The sequence below is a fragment of the Pteropus medius genome, unplaced genomic scaffold (genome assembly GCF_902729225.1).
Source record: "Pteropus medius unplaced genomic scaffold, Ma_sr-lr_union100, whole genome shotgun sequence".
Lineage (NCBI taxonomy): Eukaryota > Metazoa > Chordata > Mammalia > Chiroptera > Pteropodidae > Pteropus > Pteropus medius.
The window spans coordinates 574,864-595,016 of NW_024347855.1; the positions used below are offsets into that span (position 1 = coordinate 574,864).

The following is a 20,153-nucleotide window of genomic DNA, read 5'->3' on the forward strand; positions in this document are numbered from 1 at the left end:
CCAATGGGATAAGATAACAGTGTTACAGACTAGATAGGACTGTCAGATGATCAGTCTGTGTCCAGAATGCCTCCCACACTGCCATTTCTATATATACAACTATTCAGAGGGAATGGCACCATACCATCTGTATAATTTAGAAATGAATAAAACCAATGCTATTTTCTAAAAATAAGCACATGTTTATATCATTTCTCCATTGATTCACTTCATACTAGATATAATTTACTTCATCTTAAAGTATTTTAATTTATATTAAACTTGTTTTTTGCAATACATATTTATACCTAAAATATTTACAGGAAAACTGTGGCTTAAAGTGCCCCTTAGGGAAATCTCTATAAGGATAAGATCTTCATCTGTGTGGTTTTCTAAAATGGGGCACATAATAACCAAAATATACTTAAAAAACTCCAAGTCAGAACTCAGGCTTTGCAAATAGCACTGCATTTAATTTGGTTTCTTAGAGAACAGTGTGGTAATATACGAATCATCTTAATTAAAAAATTGGTGAATATTAGTAATAAAGAAATCGAATTTAAAAAATATCTCTAATAAGTTTCAATTAATTATATTCTGATTATAAATGATCTTTATTAAAGAATGCATATTCGTGATTCAAAACCAAATATTTTAAAAGAATGATATACCTAATAAAAATTGACATAGAAGTGTTTTATTTAAAATTATTATAATAAAAAGCAAATAGATATTTAGAAGATACGTGTCTCATTTTCGAAAACATAGGCTTTAAGGATTAAAAGTAACTTTCCAAATCATTGCCAAAATTAAAATTTCACATCACAGAAATATTTAATAACAAATATTGACCAACAGATTACAATACTAAAATTGTACAATAAATTAAAAAGCTTTGTTTTTTTTTTTTACCAAAAAATCATGAACTGATGAAATAACAATAGAAAGTTAACATTAATTTCAGAAAAAAAGGCACATCCAGGCAAAATAGTCAAGGCGATCTGTAAAATGCAGCGTTATGTTTATACTGCGCATGATCAACTGAATGCAATAAAGTACTCTGGAAGATTCTAAAATATGGCAAATAGTTTGTAAAGCTGCCCTTAATGGCATATTTTGTTCCTGATGTAGTCAGCTCAAAGGAATGTGCAATTACAGAACTGTCCAAAATGTCTGCTTTCCTGCACACAAGTTTCACTTTGCAAAGTTGTTCATCATCGGTGCCCTCAGAGACTTGACCGTCTCTCTGGTCGTGGCACACACTTCATGATTGCAGCTCTCCACAGCACTGGGGCCAGTAAAAGACTGAGTGTGGTCACACTCAGGATTAAGAGGTACACCTGCAACAGGTAAAATTGAATGTCATCTCAGTATTAGGTGTACCTGCAACAGAGAAGGCTGGGTGTGGTCACATTCAGGATTGGGAGGTGCACCCACAACAGGTAAGGCTGAGTGTCCTATCACTCAAGATTAGCAGGCCCACCTCAACCCACAAGTCCACTCTTAGGTGTACCAATACAGCCAAAGGTGCACTGACATTTGGATGTGAGGTGGACTGAGATTTGACCATCAGTAGAAACTGTCATCAGGTTGATACATCACTGATCCACAAACTGAAGTTCATGCAACCCAGGGGGCATCTCTTGGGTGCACTAGGTGGTCAGACTGACCCCTTGGGGGGTCACTTAGAGTGAGGGTACAGCCTCAGGGCAAGTCTCAGATATAGCTCATGTACAAAAACCTTTCTTCAGCAATTGTTTTTGGTGCTGTTTAATATAAAGACTTATCTTCCTCACACTTAAGGATACATGGAGACAATCATTTAATTTTGAATGCTTACCAGCTTTTCACATGTGCCAATATGAACTTTTATATTTATATGGCCCAAATTTATTAGGGAGCAGGTGTGTAGAACCAAATATTCAAAGTGTCGCTTGGCGGGGCAGGCTCTACTGACATCACAGCTGAGGGAGGATCACTGTAAGGTGGGAGCAGTCAGGAGGCCCACCCACTGTGGTCCCTGACATTGAGAGCAGGGGCAAACTCCTGCCCTGGCTTCAGGGATCAGGCCCAGCAAGTTCAACTGTGCTTAAATAGACATCAAAAAGGGCAAAAGCAAAACTTAGATTGCAGAAGAGGGCTAAAGGGTCAAAAATAATTTTAAATAGAAAATATTATTCAGAAACCTGTGTGTCTACAAATCTGCAATTTAAAAACATCCTAAAGTTAACTTTCTACACTGGGAAGTGGAGAAACAGCTAATTTCCACAACTTATAAGTTTACACACAAAGTGCGTGGGTAGGTTTTCAGCCCTGACACACATGTGACTTCTTAGTGAACCGACAGTTCAAAAGCAGGGAGTTCAGGTTTCTAAACTATTACCCAATATTTTATCCATTTAACATCAACAAAAAAGTTCCTTTAATCTCCACCTTGCTTTCCTGAAACAGTAATGTTCTAATTTTAGTTATCAAATGCTTTTCTTAGTTACAACATCAATTTGCCTTTATCATTTCAGTTATATACTCAATTCAGTTATCTTGTCCTGAAAGAATTCTCAAGTTTTAAATATTAAACTTTTAACATTGAGGAGCAACAACAGACTACTGCATAGTTACCCCTGGGGTGGGGAGCTTTTCTTTCACTTTAGAACCATAACCCACACGCAGCACAAAATCTCCTTCTTATCAAATTTAAAGTGACGATCATGGATCACGAAATAATATTCATCAACTTCTAGTTCAGAGCCAGTTAAAAAAAGGCAAATAATAAAAGTTTAAACAAGTAGAACAAAACAAGAGAGAAAGATGAGTTAAGTGCAAAATAGCAGGTAGACATGCACGCAATTGCACGCGCACACATACCTGCACGCACGCACACAACCCTGCATGATGCTCAAACATCAGCATTAGGAGTACTGAAGAGGACAGTGGCAAAGCGCCTGCCTGACCATGAATACTCACAGAAAGTGGGTGGAGACTCACCTCCCGAGAAATGATGCCTGCTCTGCGTGCTCTGCTTCCCAGGACAAAAGAGAACTCGCTGACCTGGGCCAGCCCTGCAGCCACAATCCACTTGATGTACTGGCTGGTCTTTGGCAAAAGGAGGGACAAGACCAGCGCTGCCAGAACGAACTGCAAGAGTGGCCACATGTTATTGCTTAACCAGAGCCCCGACAGCCAAGCACACAGAAAACAGGGACACATAAACGCCGGGACAGCCCTTGAGTAACACATGGAGGGGACATACAGAGAGGCACTTCTATGCAGAAGGCACCAAATAAACACAAAATGTCTGAAATAAAACCACACAAAATACCAAGGCAAAATCAAGGATCTGAGTTCACTAACAGAAAACAAGGCTTTTCCTCTCAAACTAAATTAACCACATTAAATGTTACATAGCATTCAAGAAGGAAATTTTACTTTTAATAAGAGAAATGTATCTCTCTCATATAAGCAAAATCTGGGAGTAAACAGCCTAGAGCTGGTGGGCAGCTAGACAACCATTAGGAATTCAGACGGAAATATTTTAAGTCAATATTTATAATCCACAAAGCCAGAGAGCTACAGAACAGGTAATCGCACCTTGAATTACAAGCTAACACAGGCGACTCAGGAATTTGTAGTCATGGAGAACAGACAAGTGGATAGTGGCAAAATAATTCTCAGTGGCTGTTAAAATGTATGTCTGCATATATCACAAGAGGAGAGATCTGTGTGGTTCTTTAGACTCAGGATAGAAGCCAAATTATAATGCAAGGACTGGATTTCACTGGAGAATCCGGAAAGCAGTTTCTCCCTTTCCAGCTTTTTAACATCCAATTTTAAACATACTCAATTCTGAGATTAACAAAGGAAAACAAACTTGAACCATTCCTATCCTAATTCAGATCTGTCCCCAGGCTGTGCTGGGTGGCAGGGGAGGAGGACTCCAATCCGCAGACTATGTAAATGGTGTTGCTGAGGGCTCACAGACTCAGCACAGCTACAGGTGAAAAGTTAGGCCCAAGAGGAAGTAATGTGTGCTGTGTGACATGCAATTTTACCAATCACAGATCACTGAGAGGAAGGATCAATACCTTCATGATTACCACCGACAAAGTGAGGACCATCAGGACAGTGAGCTCATACACCACAAAAGTGGGAAACACATGAAGGCCTGGTAGGAAAAAAGCAGACATAGTAATTCTTTCAGGATTACACAGCCCATCTCCCAACAAATTCACACCCATTTCTTAGTGATAAATCTATTAACTCTCAAGCTCCTTATACTTGTTTCAAGAGAAGAATAAAGTTCTTGTAAGCATGATCCTCTCGTGCGGTTTATTTACGTGCCTGTCCAAACACTTGCTGCCAGAGGCTCCTGAGCCAGCTGCTCCAGGGAGAGCTGCCCGGGCTCCGGCCTCCATGGGTCTGGCGCATAATCCTCTGCCAGACTTCACCAGGACACAGCAAAGCATGATGGTAAGCTGCTGTTAAATCAGAGTTTCCTTCATGAAAACATTCTGACCAAGATGCAAATGGCTCCTAGAGTCTGAAGACAAGGAAAAGCAGCCACAGAAGAAGGCTAACTATCTGCACCTCAAGGCTGGGAAACCCATAGTTCACTGACTCCGCGGTGGAGCTGGGTCTCCCCAACATGCTCTTGTGTCTGGTATGAACAGCACTGTGGAGTGGTTGTAATCACACAGTCCCTCGTTGTCAAAGCAAGCGCCTGGGCCCAGACCACTAGTGGGCCCTCAGCACAAAGGCCAGATGACAGAGGCTTTCCACTCTGAGGGTGGAGACTCTGTTTACTCACATGACTTCCAGCAGTGAACAGAGCACTGTGCATAGAGCAATAATGATGTCAAACTGACGGGAGCCCATACTTACGGGAGCCCATACTTACTAACTTTAACAAAATGAAAAGAGATGAAATCCATGTTACAATGCCTTTGCCACATAAAACTTTAACACGAGGGCATACAAGCTATGTTAGACTTTTTCTACTTATAGCCATTTATTCTTATAACAAATAACAGATGTATATTTGGGATATAGCACAATGGTAAACAGTACAGGCTCTGGGCTAAAATCCCAGGTCTATCACTAACCAGCTGTGCTCGCTCGCACACCTCTTAACCTTTCTCTGCCTCGGTCTCCTCATCTGTAGTTGTGGATCTGGGCAGTGAGTGAACACCGTGATGTGTAAAGCAGGTACCTGGCACATGGTCTGTGTTAATAAACATTAGCTCTCATGGTCATTACGCATACCCACTAGGCCCACAGATATAAAAGTGAGCAAGGATCCAGGGCTGCAAGGTGCTAGGTCATACCCGACACGTGACAACTACCTTTAAGGCACCTCGGAGAATAAGCAACTACAAGTGCCTGCTTCTGAAATCCTCACAATGCCCGAGAAAAGAAAGTATAGGGAAGAGGGGATAAAATCCTTGTTGAAAGTTTTATAAAAAGAAAACCACATTATTGGCATTGTTTACAAAATGAGAAGTGACTAGTCATTATGATGGCCTAGTGCTGGGCAGCTACATGGGCTCTGTTGCCCCTAACCCCATAGTTGCTGGAGTCGCCAAGACTGTTCCTCAGGTTCATGTGCTGAGGTCCTAAGCCCCAGAATGATGGTATCTGGGGGTAATTAAGGTTAAATAAGGTCACAGGATGGAGCTTTGATCCAATAGGACTGGTGTCCTCCTTAAAAGAAGAAGAAACACAGGAACTTATTCTCACTCCCATGTTCTCACTCTATACACACATATACTGAGGAAAGACCTGTGAGGACCCAGCAAGAAGATGGCTATCTGCAAGCCAGGAATAGTCCTCGCCAGAACCTGACTGTGCCGGCATCCTGATCTTAGGCTCCAGCTTCCAGAACTGTGAGACATAAATGTCTGTTGTTTGAACCCCCAGTCTCTTCCTGTATTTTGTTACAGTAGCTAAGGCTGACTGAGATCAAGCATAAAAGCACACATTATAAAACATAAATGAATGAATGTGGCTGAGTTCCAATAAAATGTTATTTGTAAAATCAGGTGTCAGGCCGGATTTGGGCTGTGGGCCATGGTCTACTGACCTGGTCCAGAGGGAAGAACATGGATTTAAACTCTGTGCAACTGCTTACTAACTGCATGAACCTGGAACCCTCACTAACTCTTCAGGGTCAGGATGCATGTCACCTGTATCCCCATCTGGGGATACAGATGAGACAGGTCCTGATTTCTACCTTGCAGGGTGGGCATGAGGAGTCACCTCCCACCTCGTGTCCTGCCCCCTTATGCTCTCCTAGGCACCCACACCTTACACCACTAGCTCTTCCTTCAGCCCGGAAAGCCCTCCTTCACTCTGGGCTTAAAAACTGCCTTTGTTGTTCATACCAGGAGCACAGCCTGAACCCCTTAGTGTACCCACTTGGTGCTGGTGACCACAAGGCTCATTCTTCTCACCCAGAAATGACTGTGGCTTATTGGGCCCTGGATACAGCAGCTAGGTTCAAGTCATCTTTGTGGTTCTGACAGGGCTTGGCATAAAGCAGGAGATCAATGAATGTTTGTTAAAAACGGGACTCCATTATTCATTTATATGTCATGGAGGTCTAAATATGCAGAAAAGTAAAGGTATCTTCTTAAACAGATGCCATTAACTTGTTGCTTAGAACCCTGGAACAAAAAGATTCTGTCTCTTACTGGTTAGAGAATAAAAACCTAATTGTATACACATTTCTCAGCTGGCGGGGAAATTAACTTGAATTCCTTTTGATATACTGACTATAAATAACTAAAGCAAAAACATGGATGATTTTTATTTTGTTAGAATGCATGGTTCTCAATAAATCAAGAATCCTAATTTGAGGAATATTAAAGCAAATATGTCTGTTTTAAGTAACATATTTATGGAATTTTAGTTTTTTAACAAGTGAACATTCCATGAAACCCTAGCAAGCAGGACACAAAGTGACATACACTAGTCAGGGTGACCTGGGAATCTTAGGAATGAAATGCAGAACTGGAATGTAGTAAGAATAAGGTTACAATTTAATCAGTTTTATTAGATCTTGTCTGGAAAAGAAGCGACAGAAAAGAAGTGAATCATCAACCAGGAATGGAAGTTCAAGGAATCAGAATTGGCAGAGCTTATTTCGCATTTTGAAAGGGTATGACCAGTAGTGGAGGCAGGGGTAAAGGGTGGAAAAGAAGGGGTCAAGGAGAAAGGGCAAGGGAAGAAGAGACGCACACTCAGGGGTGAAAGAAGGAGAGAGGATGCGGGGAGAAGAAGGCAGAGAAGAAGAGGCAAATGCCTACCAAGTGGGGCTCTCTCACAGAACACAGAGGACATCCAATAACGAAGGCAGCTCGTGAATGATCTTATTTCACCTCTCATGAAGAGCGACCTTCCCCACTTTGTGCTTCTCTTTCAGGACTGACTTGGCTATTCAGGGCCTTTCACATTTCCATATAGATTTTAGAATCTGCTTTTCCACGTTCTCAAAGTCTCGCTGGAATGGCACTGAACCTGTTGACTAGTGCAGAGAGCATGAGCCTTCCAGGCAGTAAGGAGTGGTGTGAACAAGGAGGTGCCAAATGGATGTGCAACATACAGAGGCTGTGATTCTGTGGCCACTTGTACCTCTCTGAGACTGGTCACTCAAGACACTCTGACAATGGGAAATCTCTAGAGCAGCGTGCCTCGACATGGTCAGTTTACTTTTTTTTTCTTTTTTTATCAGAATTAGTATTTCCTCCCAAACTTCCCATTTTGATGCACTGACTTGAAGTTGTTACCCTGCTGAGCAGCAGCACCTTTCCCTGTGGAGTCATCCAAGTGAGGGTCATCCTCCTTCTGAGACTTTTTAATACCCATCAATGAGTGTGTCTTAGCACTGACAGAGCATGACAACCAATCAACATCACTCAGTTCACATTTTCCATCTTTTTAAATAAGATTTCTCCTTAGACTCTAATATTTATGGGAACCGTTTTCACTGTATGGTCTATAAATAAAAAAATGTATATGCACAGATTATAGAAGTATAAGTGTTTAACAAATACAATTCAAACATTATGACATAAATAAGAAAGGTTACCTATGGATGCGAAGAAAATGATAGCCAGGAAGTCACGAATAGGCTCAATGTAAGATACAATCTCCTCAGTGACCATGTGGCCTTGGGAAGAGATGAGCGCTCCAGCCAGGAAGCAGCCCAGCTCCATGGAGACATCCAGCAGCTCTGTGACCTGAGGAAGAATGAAGGACCACACATCACACATACACAGTGCTGCCGGTTACCAATAGCTTCTGCCAAAGTAGGATTCACACCCAAACACAGCCTGTCGGATATAGCAAAACCATCACAATAAAGCTGTAAAAAGCAAATATTGCTGCACATCTGTGAAGTCCCCAGTGGGAACCCTGTGGGGAACACCCGAGAGACGACATGTGGAAGCTAACATTAGTTGAATTAACCATACGGGGGGAAAAAAATCAAATTAAAGTATTTGAAACAATAATTCATATAATTATTGTGAAATTTTTGAATGAGTGTATTTTCCAAAATTTATTCTAAATATTCGTGATACATTTTCTTTACCTTGAATCAATAAACAGCCAGACTGTGGCGTTATAAAACACACTGTATAAAAACTATTCCTATCACCAACGCAAACCACTTAAGAGAACAACTAATGAGCAAATACCTGGAGACACAGGAAACCAGAGGGAAGCACCAATGAATCTAGAAATGACTAGATTCAATAGAGCCAGATTCAGATAGAATAGTTACGTTTTATTAGCTTCCTAACTATAGTTCTGTTGAATGCAAAGCTTCAGATTTCTTGATGAGAGATTACTGATGCAAAACAACTGGAAAGAAGTAGCTGTTTTTAAATCTGAGATACTAAAACTATAGGCAATAGCAGCGAGAGACAAATAGAAAAAATGAACTTTTGAAGAAATACCATTTAAAATAGTATCAAAACACATCAAACACCTAGGAATACATAACAAAGGAAGCACACAAACTCTGCACCAAACACCACAAAATATTGCTGAGAAACATGGACAAGGACCTCAGTAAACAGAGGGTGTGTGCCACACTCAGGGAGGGAGGCTTAGAATCATGTAATGTCAGCTCTCCTTCAACTGGTCTACAGATTCACTGGAATTGCAACAAAACTTTCTTGTGTGTGAAAACTGAAAAGTTAAATCTATGGACCTGGAAGGTGTTATGCTAAGTGAAATAAATCAGAGAAAGACATATACCATATGATCTCACTTTTATGTGGAACCTAAAAAACAAAACAAATAAACAAAACAGAAACAGACTCATAAATGCAGGGAACAAGCTGATGATTGCCAGATGGGGGGATTGGGGGCGGGGTGAAAAAGGTGAATGGATTAAGAACTACAAATTGGTAGTTACAAAATAGTCATGGGAATGTAAAGCATACGGAATATAGTCAATATTATAGTAATAACTATGTATAGTGCCAGGTGGGTACTAGACTAGTCAGGGAGATCACTTTGTAAACTACATAAATATCTAACCACTATGCTATACACCTGAAACTAATATAAAATAAAATTGAATGTCAACTGTAATTAAAAATTTTTTAAAAAGCCAAGGGGAGGGGAGGTGAAAGGGAATAAGAGGTTCAAATTTCCAGGTATAAAACAAATAGACATGGGGCTGTAATGTACAGCATAAGGAATATAGTCAATAATATTGTGATAGTGTTGTATGGTGTCAGATGGTTGCTGGACTTACCGTGGTGATCACTTCTTTAGGTATATAAATATTGAATAACTATGGTGTACATCTGAAACTAATATAATATTGTATGTTAGCTATATTTTAATAAAAACATTAAAAAATCTTAATGTAGACTCTGGAAAGACCACAAATATAGACAAGACAACCCTGACAGAGAAGGAAGTTGGGCACTATACTGCCAGATATAAAGGCAGGTGAGCTGGCCAGGGGAACAGAGTAGAGCATTAGAAATACATGTACTCACATGCGCACTCACATGGCCTCTTCTTTTTGACAAGATGACCCCGCACAATAATTGGGGAGGGGTCTTTCGGCACACAGTGTTGGAAAAAGCATGTGAAAAAACAGATTCTCTCCACTACCTTCCATCATGTGCTAAGCTCACCTGCAGATGGACTGTAGATCTAAACAAGAGTAAAGCAATAACATTTCTAAAGGACAACATGGAGCATCTTCATGACACGGAGGTAGGCAAAGATCTTTTACGCAGAATATAAAAAGTGCTAACCATAAAAAAAAAAATGGAATAACTGGACTAAATTAAAATTAAAAATTTCTTTTTATTAAAATATACCATTAGGCAAGTGAAAAGGCAAGTCACAAACTGGAAGATATTAGCAAAAATATATCTGATATAGAATATCATTTAGTCATAAAATGGAATGAAGTACTGAAACATGCTACAGCATGGATGAACCTTTAAAACATGCAAAGTGAAAGACGCCATGAACAAAAGGCCATATATTATTTGATTCCATTTATACGAAATGTCAAGAAGCAAATCCATAGGAACAGAAAGTAGATTAGTGGTTACTAGGGGATGGAGAACAGATAGAACTGGGAGACAGGGGTTGCTTTTGGGGTGATAGAAATGTTCTGGAATTGGATAGGGGTGATGGCCACATAGCATCATGAACATGTTGAAAACCACTGACTGGTATACTTTAAAATGGTTAAAAGGCATATTTTGTTATATGAATTTCATTTCAGTAAAAAAACAATCTGACAAAAAAATTGCTATATATATAAAAACTCCTATGAATGAGTAAGAAAATAACCAATCCGATAGAAAAATAACCTGAAGACTCTAAAAGGCACGTCCCTAAGGAGGATGTCCACATGGCTAACAAGGACATGGCAAGGTGCTCACACCATCAGTCATCAGGGAAATGAAAATCGTTCTGATGAGATTCTGCTACTACTTAGCAGAATGGTTAAAATTACAAAGACTAATACAAATGTTGGTGAGGATATGGAGAAAATTAACCCTCACATAATGCTAGTAGGAGTATAAACCAGTACAACTACTTGGGGAAAACTAGCTTGGGAAATTACCAAAGTTAAAAATGTGCATACCTTAGGACCCAGCAACCCTACTCCTAGATATATACTTATCAAAAATGAAATCACACGCCCATCAAAGAACATATACAAGAATTTATATAGCAGCTTTATTCACGACAGCCTCAAATGGAAACAAATCCTAATAGCTAACAATAGAAAGGACAGATGGTGACATACTCACACAGTGGAATAGCACATGGCAATGAATGAAGAGTATGACGGGAATTATAAAAATATCTGATAAGGAAATGCCCAGCACCTAACATAATACCTGGCAATTGTTAGCAGGTGCTGAGTAAATATTGTCGAATAAAGAAATAAAACTGAGAATCAATGAATGGGGAATTATTTTAACTTATGTATCTATTGGGAAATAGCACGGAAGTTATCCAGGGAAGACAGTTTTGCTGGATACTATTTTCAAAGAGGAAAATACTCTGGAATGGATAAAGCAATGTAAAAAAAGTTAAATAAGTCAGATACTTGAGCAGATTTGAGCAGAAGCAAATCTTTGTCTTCTCCCAAAATTATAAGATATGAGCAGGCACTTAGGTCATATATAAGGAAGTAATTTTTTGTTAATCTCCTTTTTTAAAAGTTAAACTTAGGTTGAGATCATTGTAGATTCAACTGTAGCTGTAAGAAATAATCCAGAGAGATCTCATGTACTCGTTATTCAGTTTTCCCAATGACAGCATCTTGCCAAATCATAACACAAGATCACAGCCAGGATACTGATGTGACGCAGTGAACAGAGGTGGAACATCATGTCACCATAAGGATCCTTCCTGCCCCACCCTCTCATTAATGCCTGGTAACCAGCAATCTTCCCTCCATTTTTGTAATTTTGTTTTCATAAATGTCACAGACAGTATGGAACCATACAGTATACAACCTTTGGAATAGGCTTTTCTCACTTAGCATAATTCTCTGGAGATTCATGCACCAACAGTTTTAAAGCTGGGTGGTCTTCCTTAGTGTAGATGGACCAAAGCTAGTTGAACCATGTACCTGTTGAAGGACATTTAGATGCTTTGGTGCTAATACGAATAAAGTTGCTATAAGCTAATATGAATAAAGTTGCTATAAAACATTTGTATGTAAGTTTCTGTGTGAATGTAACTCTTCATTTCCCTGGCATACATGTCGAGAAGGGCAAGTGCTGGATTATATGGTGATGCTGTTACTAGCTACGCTATTTATAGGGAGTCTAACAGCATTTCTCCTATTTTCTCATGAGAAGCTTATCCTCTAAATAAGAAGGTTGCTTCCAAAACAAATTTTTTATTTTTAACCTTTCACATTTATGGCAAAGAAGTTCTACTGTTGACTAGTATGTCATTACCAAACAGAACTAAATTTGTTTTTAAACTGTTTTAAACTGTTAATTTTATTTCAGGAACAAAGCTGTTTGAAAGTTTAAGACAGAGTAACATGGTTTGACACTGGTAATTTTTCATTCCCACGGTATATTTGCTTTTTTAATGCAGTTCTCACAAATACCATTTTAGCAAAGTGCTTAAAAGAGTATGAGCTAAAACAGTTAAACAGGTTTAACTCGTTCTATTAATATTGATGGGCAGCATAACTATGCATAAATTAAAAATACTAATAAGAGTTTCAAATATTTTAACTATTATTAAAACGAAAAGATAAAAAACTGGTCACAAGCTTTCAGTGAACGGATTATAAATCAGATTATATAAATAATATATTTTGAGAATTACCGTTAACATTAAAAAGATGAAAGCAGAGATTCCTAAGATAAGGATTTCTTTGTTCCCTTTGCTTTCCATATGCAGCTTTCGATAATACGGTCCTATGAGGTAAGTCTTTATAACAAGACATAACAGAAAAACAGCAGCTAGCGAAAAAAGAATCTGACCAATCAAAACCAGTATTCGTAGTATTTCCATGACAATGCTAGGAAAGAAAAAAAAAAAAAGACATGTTATTTCACCTCCAAAACAGATTTCTCTAAAAAGACCCAATAAATTGATCTTCCACTCTTTTTTTAACATGTTGCAAAATAAATGACCTAAATCTCATATTTTTATTTCCAAATATTAAAATAAAATACATCAATCATATTAACCTCAGAAGTTGTTGTCTGAGTCATATATAGAAGGTGGATTGTTTTACAATCAATATTTTGGAGCAAATATATTTTATAGGATGTAATGACTCGACTGACAGCTTATAAATCTCGGTCGATAGATAATAAAATTCGTTATCAAGAATTAATCCCCATTTGAAATTCTTCATAGGCAATAGTCACCCTGTAAAATTACACTATAGGCTCACCATCAGAAGCATAACTAAAGAATTCCAGTGACTTTCAGCAAAATATTCCCTTATCCCAAGCCAGAACTCTGAATTTTATGTCTATTACTGAGTCATAAAGAAAAGGGTTCTGCATTAAGCTCTTTTTACAATGTGCTATTCAGATCTCAGAATATATTCTGAAGATCTCAGCCTAAAGAATTTTATAAGGAAGACGCTATTATATGTTTGTAGCATTTACAATAATTATGTACATATTTTCTTAGCTCTCTGCCATATTTAGGAAACTATTCAGGTCCAAATTCTGGTTTAAAAGTTCTTGATGGAAGAATACAAATCCCCCCTTATCTATGGTTTCACTTTACATGGTTTCAGTTACCCCTGGTCCATCGTGGTCTGAAAATATTAAATGGACAATTCCAAAAATAAACAATTCATAAATTTTAAATTATGCACTGTACTGATTAGCATGATGAAATCTCGCACTGTCCTGTTTTGTCCTGCCTGGGACATGAATTATCCCTTTGTCCAGTATATCCACACTGTATAGGCTACCTGGCAGTTGGTCACTTAGTTGCTGTCTTGGTTACCAAATCCACTGAGTATCATAGTGCTTGTGGTTAAGTATCCCTTATTTTACTTAATAATGGCTCCAAAGCACAAGAGTAGTAATGTTGGCAATTCAGATATGCCAAAGAGAAGCCCTAAAGTGCTTCATGTAAGTGAAAAAGTATGTAAAAAAACAAACAAACAAAAAAACAAAAAACAAAAAAAAAACAGAAACAGAAAAACAAACAAACAAAAAAAACAGATAGTACAGGTTTCTGTACTATCTGCAATTTCAGGCATCCACTGCGGGTCTTGGAACATTTTCCCTGCAGATAAGGGAGGACTACTACACTGCAGTCAGGCTTAAAATAGCAGCGCTGAACATAAACCTCAAGTTGCGCATGATTACTTAGGGGAATTAGAACAGAGCTAAGCTTGAAGCAAAGAAGTCAAGTCATGGTGAAAGACTCCATGTCTGTTAACAAAGAAGGGAAGCCATTGTGAAAAATTAGAGTCTGCAACCCTGGCAAGAATAGGAATGTGCTTGCTGCAACAGAATAAAGTAGGTGGGTCTACCTCAAATGCCTGACCAGTCTTCCACATCCCACTAGCAGACCACTGAACTAATTGCTCACCCCACAAATCAAGGCATCACAAGTAAGTGCTGTAGCACCAAACCTGGCCCTGTCCATCACCAGGACACCCTTCTCTAGATGTCATCATCTCCCCAAAGGCTTCCTAACTGATTCATTCACACTGAAAGCCAAAACAATATGCTGGGAACATCGATCAGATGTTCAAAGCTCGTGTGACATGCAGGTGAGTCACCACTTCTTCATCCGCTGAACCTTCCACTGTCCCTCACCCACAAAGCAATCCACACCAGCCTTTGCTCCCTGACAGGCCGTGTTCCCTCTATCTAGCGGGCCTCTGCACCAGGCTCCATAGGCTGGATGCTCACTCCTTACCCTAGGTTCTTCTCTCTGACTGGCTCAGCTGTGTCCTTCACAGTTCAGCCTCAAAGTCAAACTACTCAGAGGCCTTACCAATCTGAAGTGGTCATCCATTGTTCACTGACTCATCACCCCACTGTAATTCTCTGCATAGCACTTATCTACACTAGACATTTTCTTATCATTTCACTGATTCATCATTAGTTCATTATCTTTCCCAAATACCATAGCAACTCCCTGAGAGTGGGCCATCTTCCCCTGTGCATGGCACATTATAGGTGTTCTAGAATCAGTCCAGTTTTTACCTGATAGAGATTAGAGCCACTTAAGGCTTGAATTTCTCATGAAAATCCTGACCGCAGCCCTATCACACAAGTGCTGTCACCTCCCCCATCTTATGGACAATAAAGTAGAGACAGAAGCCAAGCGATTGTTCCAGGTCACATGCCAGGTGTCTGCAGGTGTCTGGCTCCAAAGCCTGTGTTCCTAGTTGTTGCAAATGCTCTTTGCAGTCACCATGCCCAGGGCTTTGCATTCAGGTCAATCTCCCAATTGTCCACTAAATACATTGTGATGAGGATAAAATGGTCGAACAGCTCAGAAAGGTACAGATAAAAAGTTAAAAAGTAATGTACAACTCCAATCTCTTTCAAGACAACATTGTGAGGAGTTTCTACTAACTCAAGTGTCATTTGTATGCCTCCACACACTTTCAGTTTTTCATTTACATGATGAATACTCTACTATTCTGCATCTTTATTTCTCCTTTTATCATGTTTTGGCAAAGTTTCTATGTTAGCACAAGCCTCATTTGTTTTAACAGCTGAGTTAAGAATTCCATCATGTGTCGATGCCATCATTTTCTCAGCCAGACACTTGGGCAGTTCTAAGTTCTTGCCATGCTCAAAGATGAGTTTCTGTAAGCATACTTGTATGCAGCAGTCCACATCTGACAGACATTGCCAAATGGGCTGCTGGGAAAGCTACTCCAATTCCCACCACAACCAAGACCCCAAAGTGCCATTCCTCACCCTGGGCATCATCCCATGTTTAAAGGTTTGCAATTTGACAAGTAAAAGGTTCCAATGCCTTTCCATTGTGAGAGGGTGAGCATCTTCCATTTACTCATTTCTATGCTAGCTGCTAATAATTGGGTTTTTCAATTTTCTTATTTATAGGAGATCTTTATGAAATGAAATGAAAAACTTAACCTTCTGTCTTTAACATGTGTGCAAACATCTTTCCTATTTGTCTTTGGCCTGGTTGTCAAACGAGTACATGTACACATATATGTATTGTGTATGTGTACGTGAATATGTATTATGCACGTGTATGTTTGCATGTATTTAAACATTCAAAGTATGAAACTTTACTGTAGTACCATTTATCACTTTTCTTGTCCTTTATGGCTTCTAAAATTTGTGTTCTGCTTGAAACAGAAAGGCCCTTCCATCTTCAATACTATAAATTCATCCATACTCTCTTCTAGAACTTTCATGATTTTGCAAGATATTAAGTAATTTAAATCATTTTATTTAAAAAAAAAAAGTATTCTTTATCATGGTCTCTGTTCTGTTCTTTACTTGTGAAATATTTGGGGGGAAGAAATTAATTCTTTCCTTTAAGAAAGATCAAGATTAATTCTGAATAAAGCTTAATAGAGAGACGAAGTTTATATTAACATTACAACTGATTTAATTTTTTAATTATAAATTTTCCCTGGTTATTAAAATTGAAAAAGAAGTTTTCTAAATGATATTAAAAGGTATAGCGAACAATAAAATTATCATCTTATTCTACTCATAGAAAATCATTAATATTTTGTTATACATATACATGTACATATATTTCCATTCTCTCAATTTTCTTCTTTATGTAGCTGAAATATGTTGTATATCATTTTAACAGCTTTATTGAGACTTCTCAATAAATTCAATTCACCCATTTCAAGTACAAAATTCAATGGTTTCTAGTATATTCACGAAATTGTGTAACCACCATCACAATCAATTTTAGAACATACTTATTACCCCAAAAAGAAACCCTGTATCCATTAGCAGTTACTCCCCATTCCCTCCTCCCCTAGCTCTGGGCAACCACTGATCTACCTTCTGTCCCTATGGATTTGCCTATTTCTGGACGTTTCATATAAATGGAATCATAAATAATAATACGTGGCCTTTTGTGACTGGATTCTTTGACTTAGCATACTGTCTTCAAGGTTCACCCATGCTGTAGTGTATGGCAGCACTTCATTCCTTTTATGGCTAAAAAAAATTCCATTGTATGGTCATAGCACATTTTATTTATCTATTCATTAGTTAATGGACATCTGAGTTATTTCCACTTTTTAGCTATTATGACTAATGCTACCATTAACATTTATGCTCAAGTTTTTTTGGTCATAAAATATTCATAAAATAAAATTTAACCGTTTTAAGGTGTATAATTCATGGCATTAAGGACATACACACTTTTGTGCTATCATCACCCCCATGCACAAGTTTTTATGTACAACAGCTGTGTCATATGGCAACTCTATGTTTAACCTTTTGAGAAACATTGCATGGGATTTTGACAGCCTTTTTTTTTTTTTATTGCTTTTTACAGCTTAGCATAATACAGAGCATTTTTTCCATGTCATCAAAATTCTTAGTAAACATGATGTTTCATGACTAAACTGGAACAATATTAATGGGATCAATAGCTATACTGGATTAATTTTTTCAATTGGAAAAATAAAAATGAAAAGCTTTTAAAGTTTTCTGATTGAGAGAATGTCACATAGCAACAGTTTTACCTGTCTATGACAGCAACGTTTGATAAGATGAATGTCACATTTGTGCTTTGTCACAAGAGTGCTCTGTGACTCTTTGCTGAGGTTCTGCTTCCTATTTGGTAAGGAGATTCTGACCTTTACAGGTAATAATTTATTGTACACTTCTTAAATAGAACTCAAATGGTTTTTAGCCAGTTACAAATTTTCCTTTTGCTGTCCAAATTTTTGTTCAGCTACTTATATTGAAAATCTGTAGCCAGAGGAATAAGAACTGACTCTGATTTTGAGGTTGTGACTAAAAATGTTGCTTTTCTGATAGTTAAAAAAAATGGATCAACAGAAAAAGTTGAGAACATATGACTTCACTTACATGTGAGATATGAAACTGAAAGCAAGAAACGAATGTGACAAACAAACTGAGACTCATGGACATGGACAGTGGATCAGTGGTTACCAGAGGGAAGTGGGGAGGTAGGAGTTAGTTAGGGATAGATAGGAGTAAAGAGGGTCAAATATGTGGTAATGGAAAGAAATTTAACTTTGGGTGGTGAACATACATCAACATACATCAACATACATATGACATATTATTTAATTGTACACTTGAAACCTATATAATTTTATTAACCAATGTTACCCCAATAATTTTAATTAACAAACTGGATCAAAAGAAAGTGACACTCAAAAGGATCTTCTTGATAAACTACCTTTAATAGTTACATATACCAGGGACTGGGCTAAGTGCTTTATGTGATTCTCTCCAGCAATCTTCGCACAGCCCATGAAATACATCCTATTTCCATATTGTCCCCATTTTACAAGTAAGAAAACTGAAGCCCAGAGAGGTTCAGTAAATTGCCAAAGCTTGCAAGACTGGCAAATGGCAGAGCTGAGGATCCAGGAAGACCTTGCCCCAGGGCCTGAGCCTTAACCTCTGGAAATCTCAGTTAAAAAGCTATTCATTCCTTCTACTTTCCCTGCCAGACTGAGCTATCTGAGAGCAGAGAAGAGATCTTAATGATTTGGGGGACTGCTGAAACTTAATATAATATCTGGCAAAAGGTAAATACTAAAATATACAAAATACTTCCACCCCATCCATCTGCAGTGAAGCAGGTTTGTCAGTGTTCCACTTGAGTGGGGCAGAGGACAATGAACACACACACATACACACCTAGCCCTCACACCACATCTCAATGGGAGGACTACTTGTTTTAAAAAATTGATTAATAGGATCTAGAGATTTGTAACACATGAAATGTCCAGGATACAACTGAAAATCACTCGTCGCAACAAGAATCAGGGAAAACCACAACTTGAATGAGAAAAGACAATAAACAGACTCCAACATCAAGACAAATCATTCTTAGAACCATCTGACAAAGAGTTTAAAGCAGCCATCATAAAATTTATTCAACGGCAATTAAAAAGTCTCATGAAACAAAAGACAAACCAGCAAAGAAACAGAAGTTATAAAAAGAAGAACCAAATGGAAATTATACAACTAAACAACATAATAATCAAGATAAAAATTTTGCTAGATAAGCTAAATAGTAGAGTGGAGATAACAGAGAATAAAATCAATGAACCAGAAGACAGATCAAAAGAATTTACTCAGTCTGAACAGAGAGAAAATAGACTGGGGTGGTGGGGGGAAGTCTCAGAGACCTGTGGGAAAATAATAAAAGTCACTTGTATCACTGGAGTCCCAGAAGGAGAGAGCAAGTGGGACTAAAAAAGTATATGAGGAAAAATAAATGGCTGAAATTCCTAAATTAGGCAAGAAACACAAATCTACAGATTCAAACAGCTGAGCACACACCAAATAGGACAAACCCAAAGAGTGTTATAGACTGAATGTCTGTGTCTCCCAAATTCATATATTGAACCCCAATGTGCTGGTATTTAGAGATGGGGCCTTCAGGAGGTAATTAGGTTTGATGAGGTCATATAGATTAGAAAGGAAGAGATAAAGTAAATGAGACAGATTTTAGTATTTCAAAGTGTTTTCAAAAGAAATTTCAAAAAAGTTTGCTAATTTTTGACCAATAGTATCATTACCATAAGAGATAAAATAAACGTATCCTCTGGAAATATTTAAAACACAACATTTATATGCATATAGTATTTAAAACAAATTAAAGTTTATAATCCTAATCCACACACAATGTCCCTTTAAATACGGGGCACCTTATATTTTCCAAGTGTATTTATTGTTTTGCTGGTATTCTTCTAATATATTGTGTATACAAGATAACCTACAACTTTCTGGGTAAATTAATTTCTCCCATTTGGTTTCTCTCACTACATGAATCTAAGTCAAGTATGGTTTAGGTTCTAGTATTATTTTATCAGGAAAATGGAAAGAAAGATCGGGGAAATGGTAATGATGACATTAACAACGATAATCACAATGATAACATGCGCTCACACTTGCTTGCTCGCTCCCCGCCCCCCACATCACTATGTTCTAGGCATTGCACTAATCACTCTTATG

At 38.1% G+C, this 20,153-nt stretch overlaps 1 protein-coding gene across 4 annotated transcripts in view; it reads right to left on the bottom strand.

Annotated features, from left to right (window-relative positions):
* Positions 1-660: 660 nt before the first annotated feature.
* SLC9D1 (solute carrier family 9 member D1) overlaps positions 661-20,153 on the bottom strand; it is a 42,698-nt gene continuing 23,205 nt past the window's right edge. For all 4 annotated transcript variants that reach the window (XM_039878765.1, XM_039878762.1, XM_039878763.1 and 1 more), the window contains 5 exons: positions 12,820-13,015; positions 8,063-8,213; positions 4,062-4,141; positions 2,965-3,114; positions 661-1,319 (listed from right to left, as the gene is read on the bottom strand). In XM_039878765.1, coding sequence (XP_039734699.1) covers positions 1,206-1,319; positions 2,965-3,114; positions 4,062-4,141; positions 8,063-8,213; positions 12,820-13,015 — 691 coding nt within the window. In that variant the 3' untranslated portion in view covers positions 661-1,205. The remainder of the gene's footprint in view (positions 1,320-2,964; positions 3,115-4,061; positions 4,142-8,062; positions 8,214-12,819; positions 13,016-20,153) is intronic.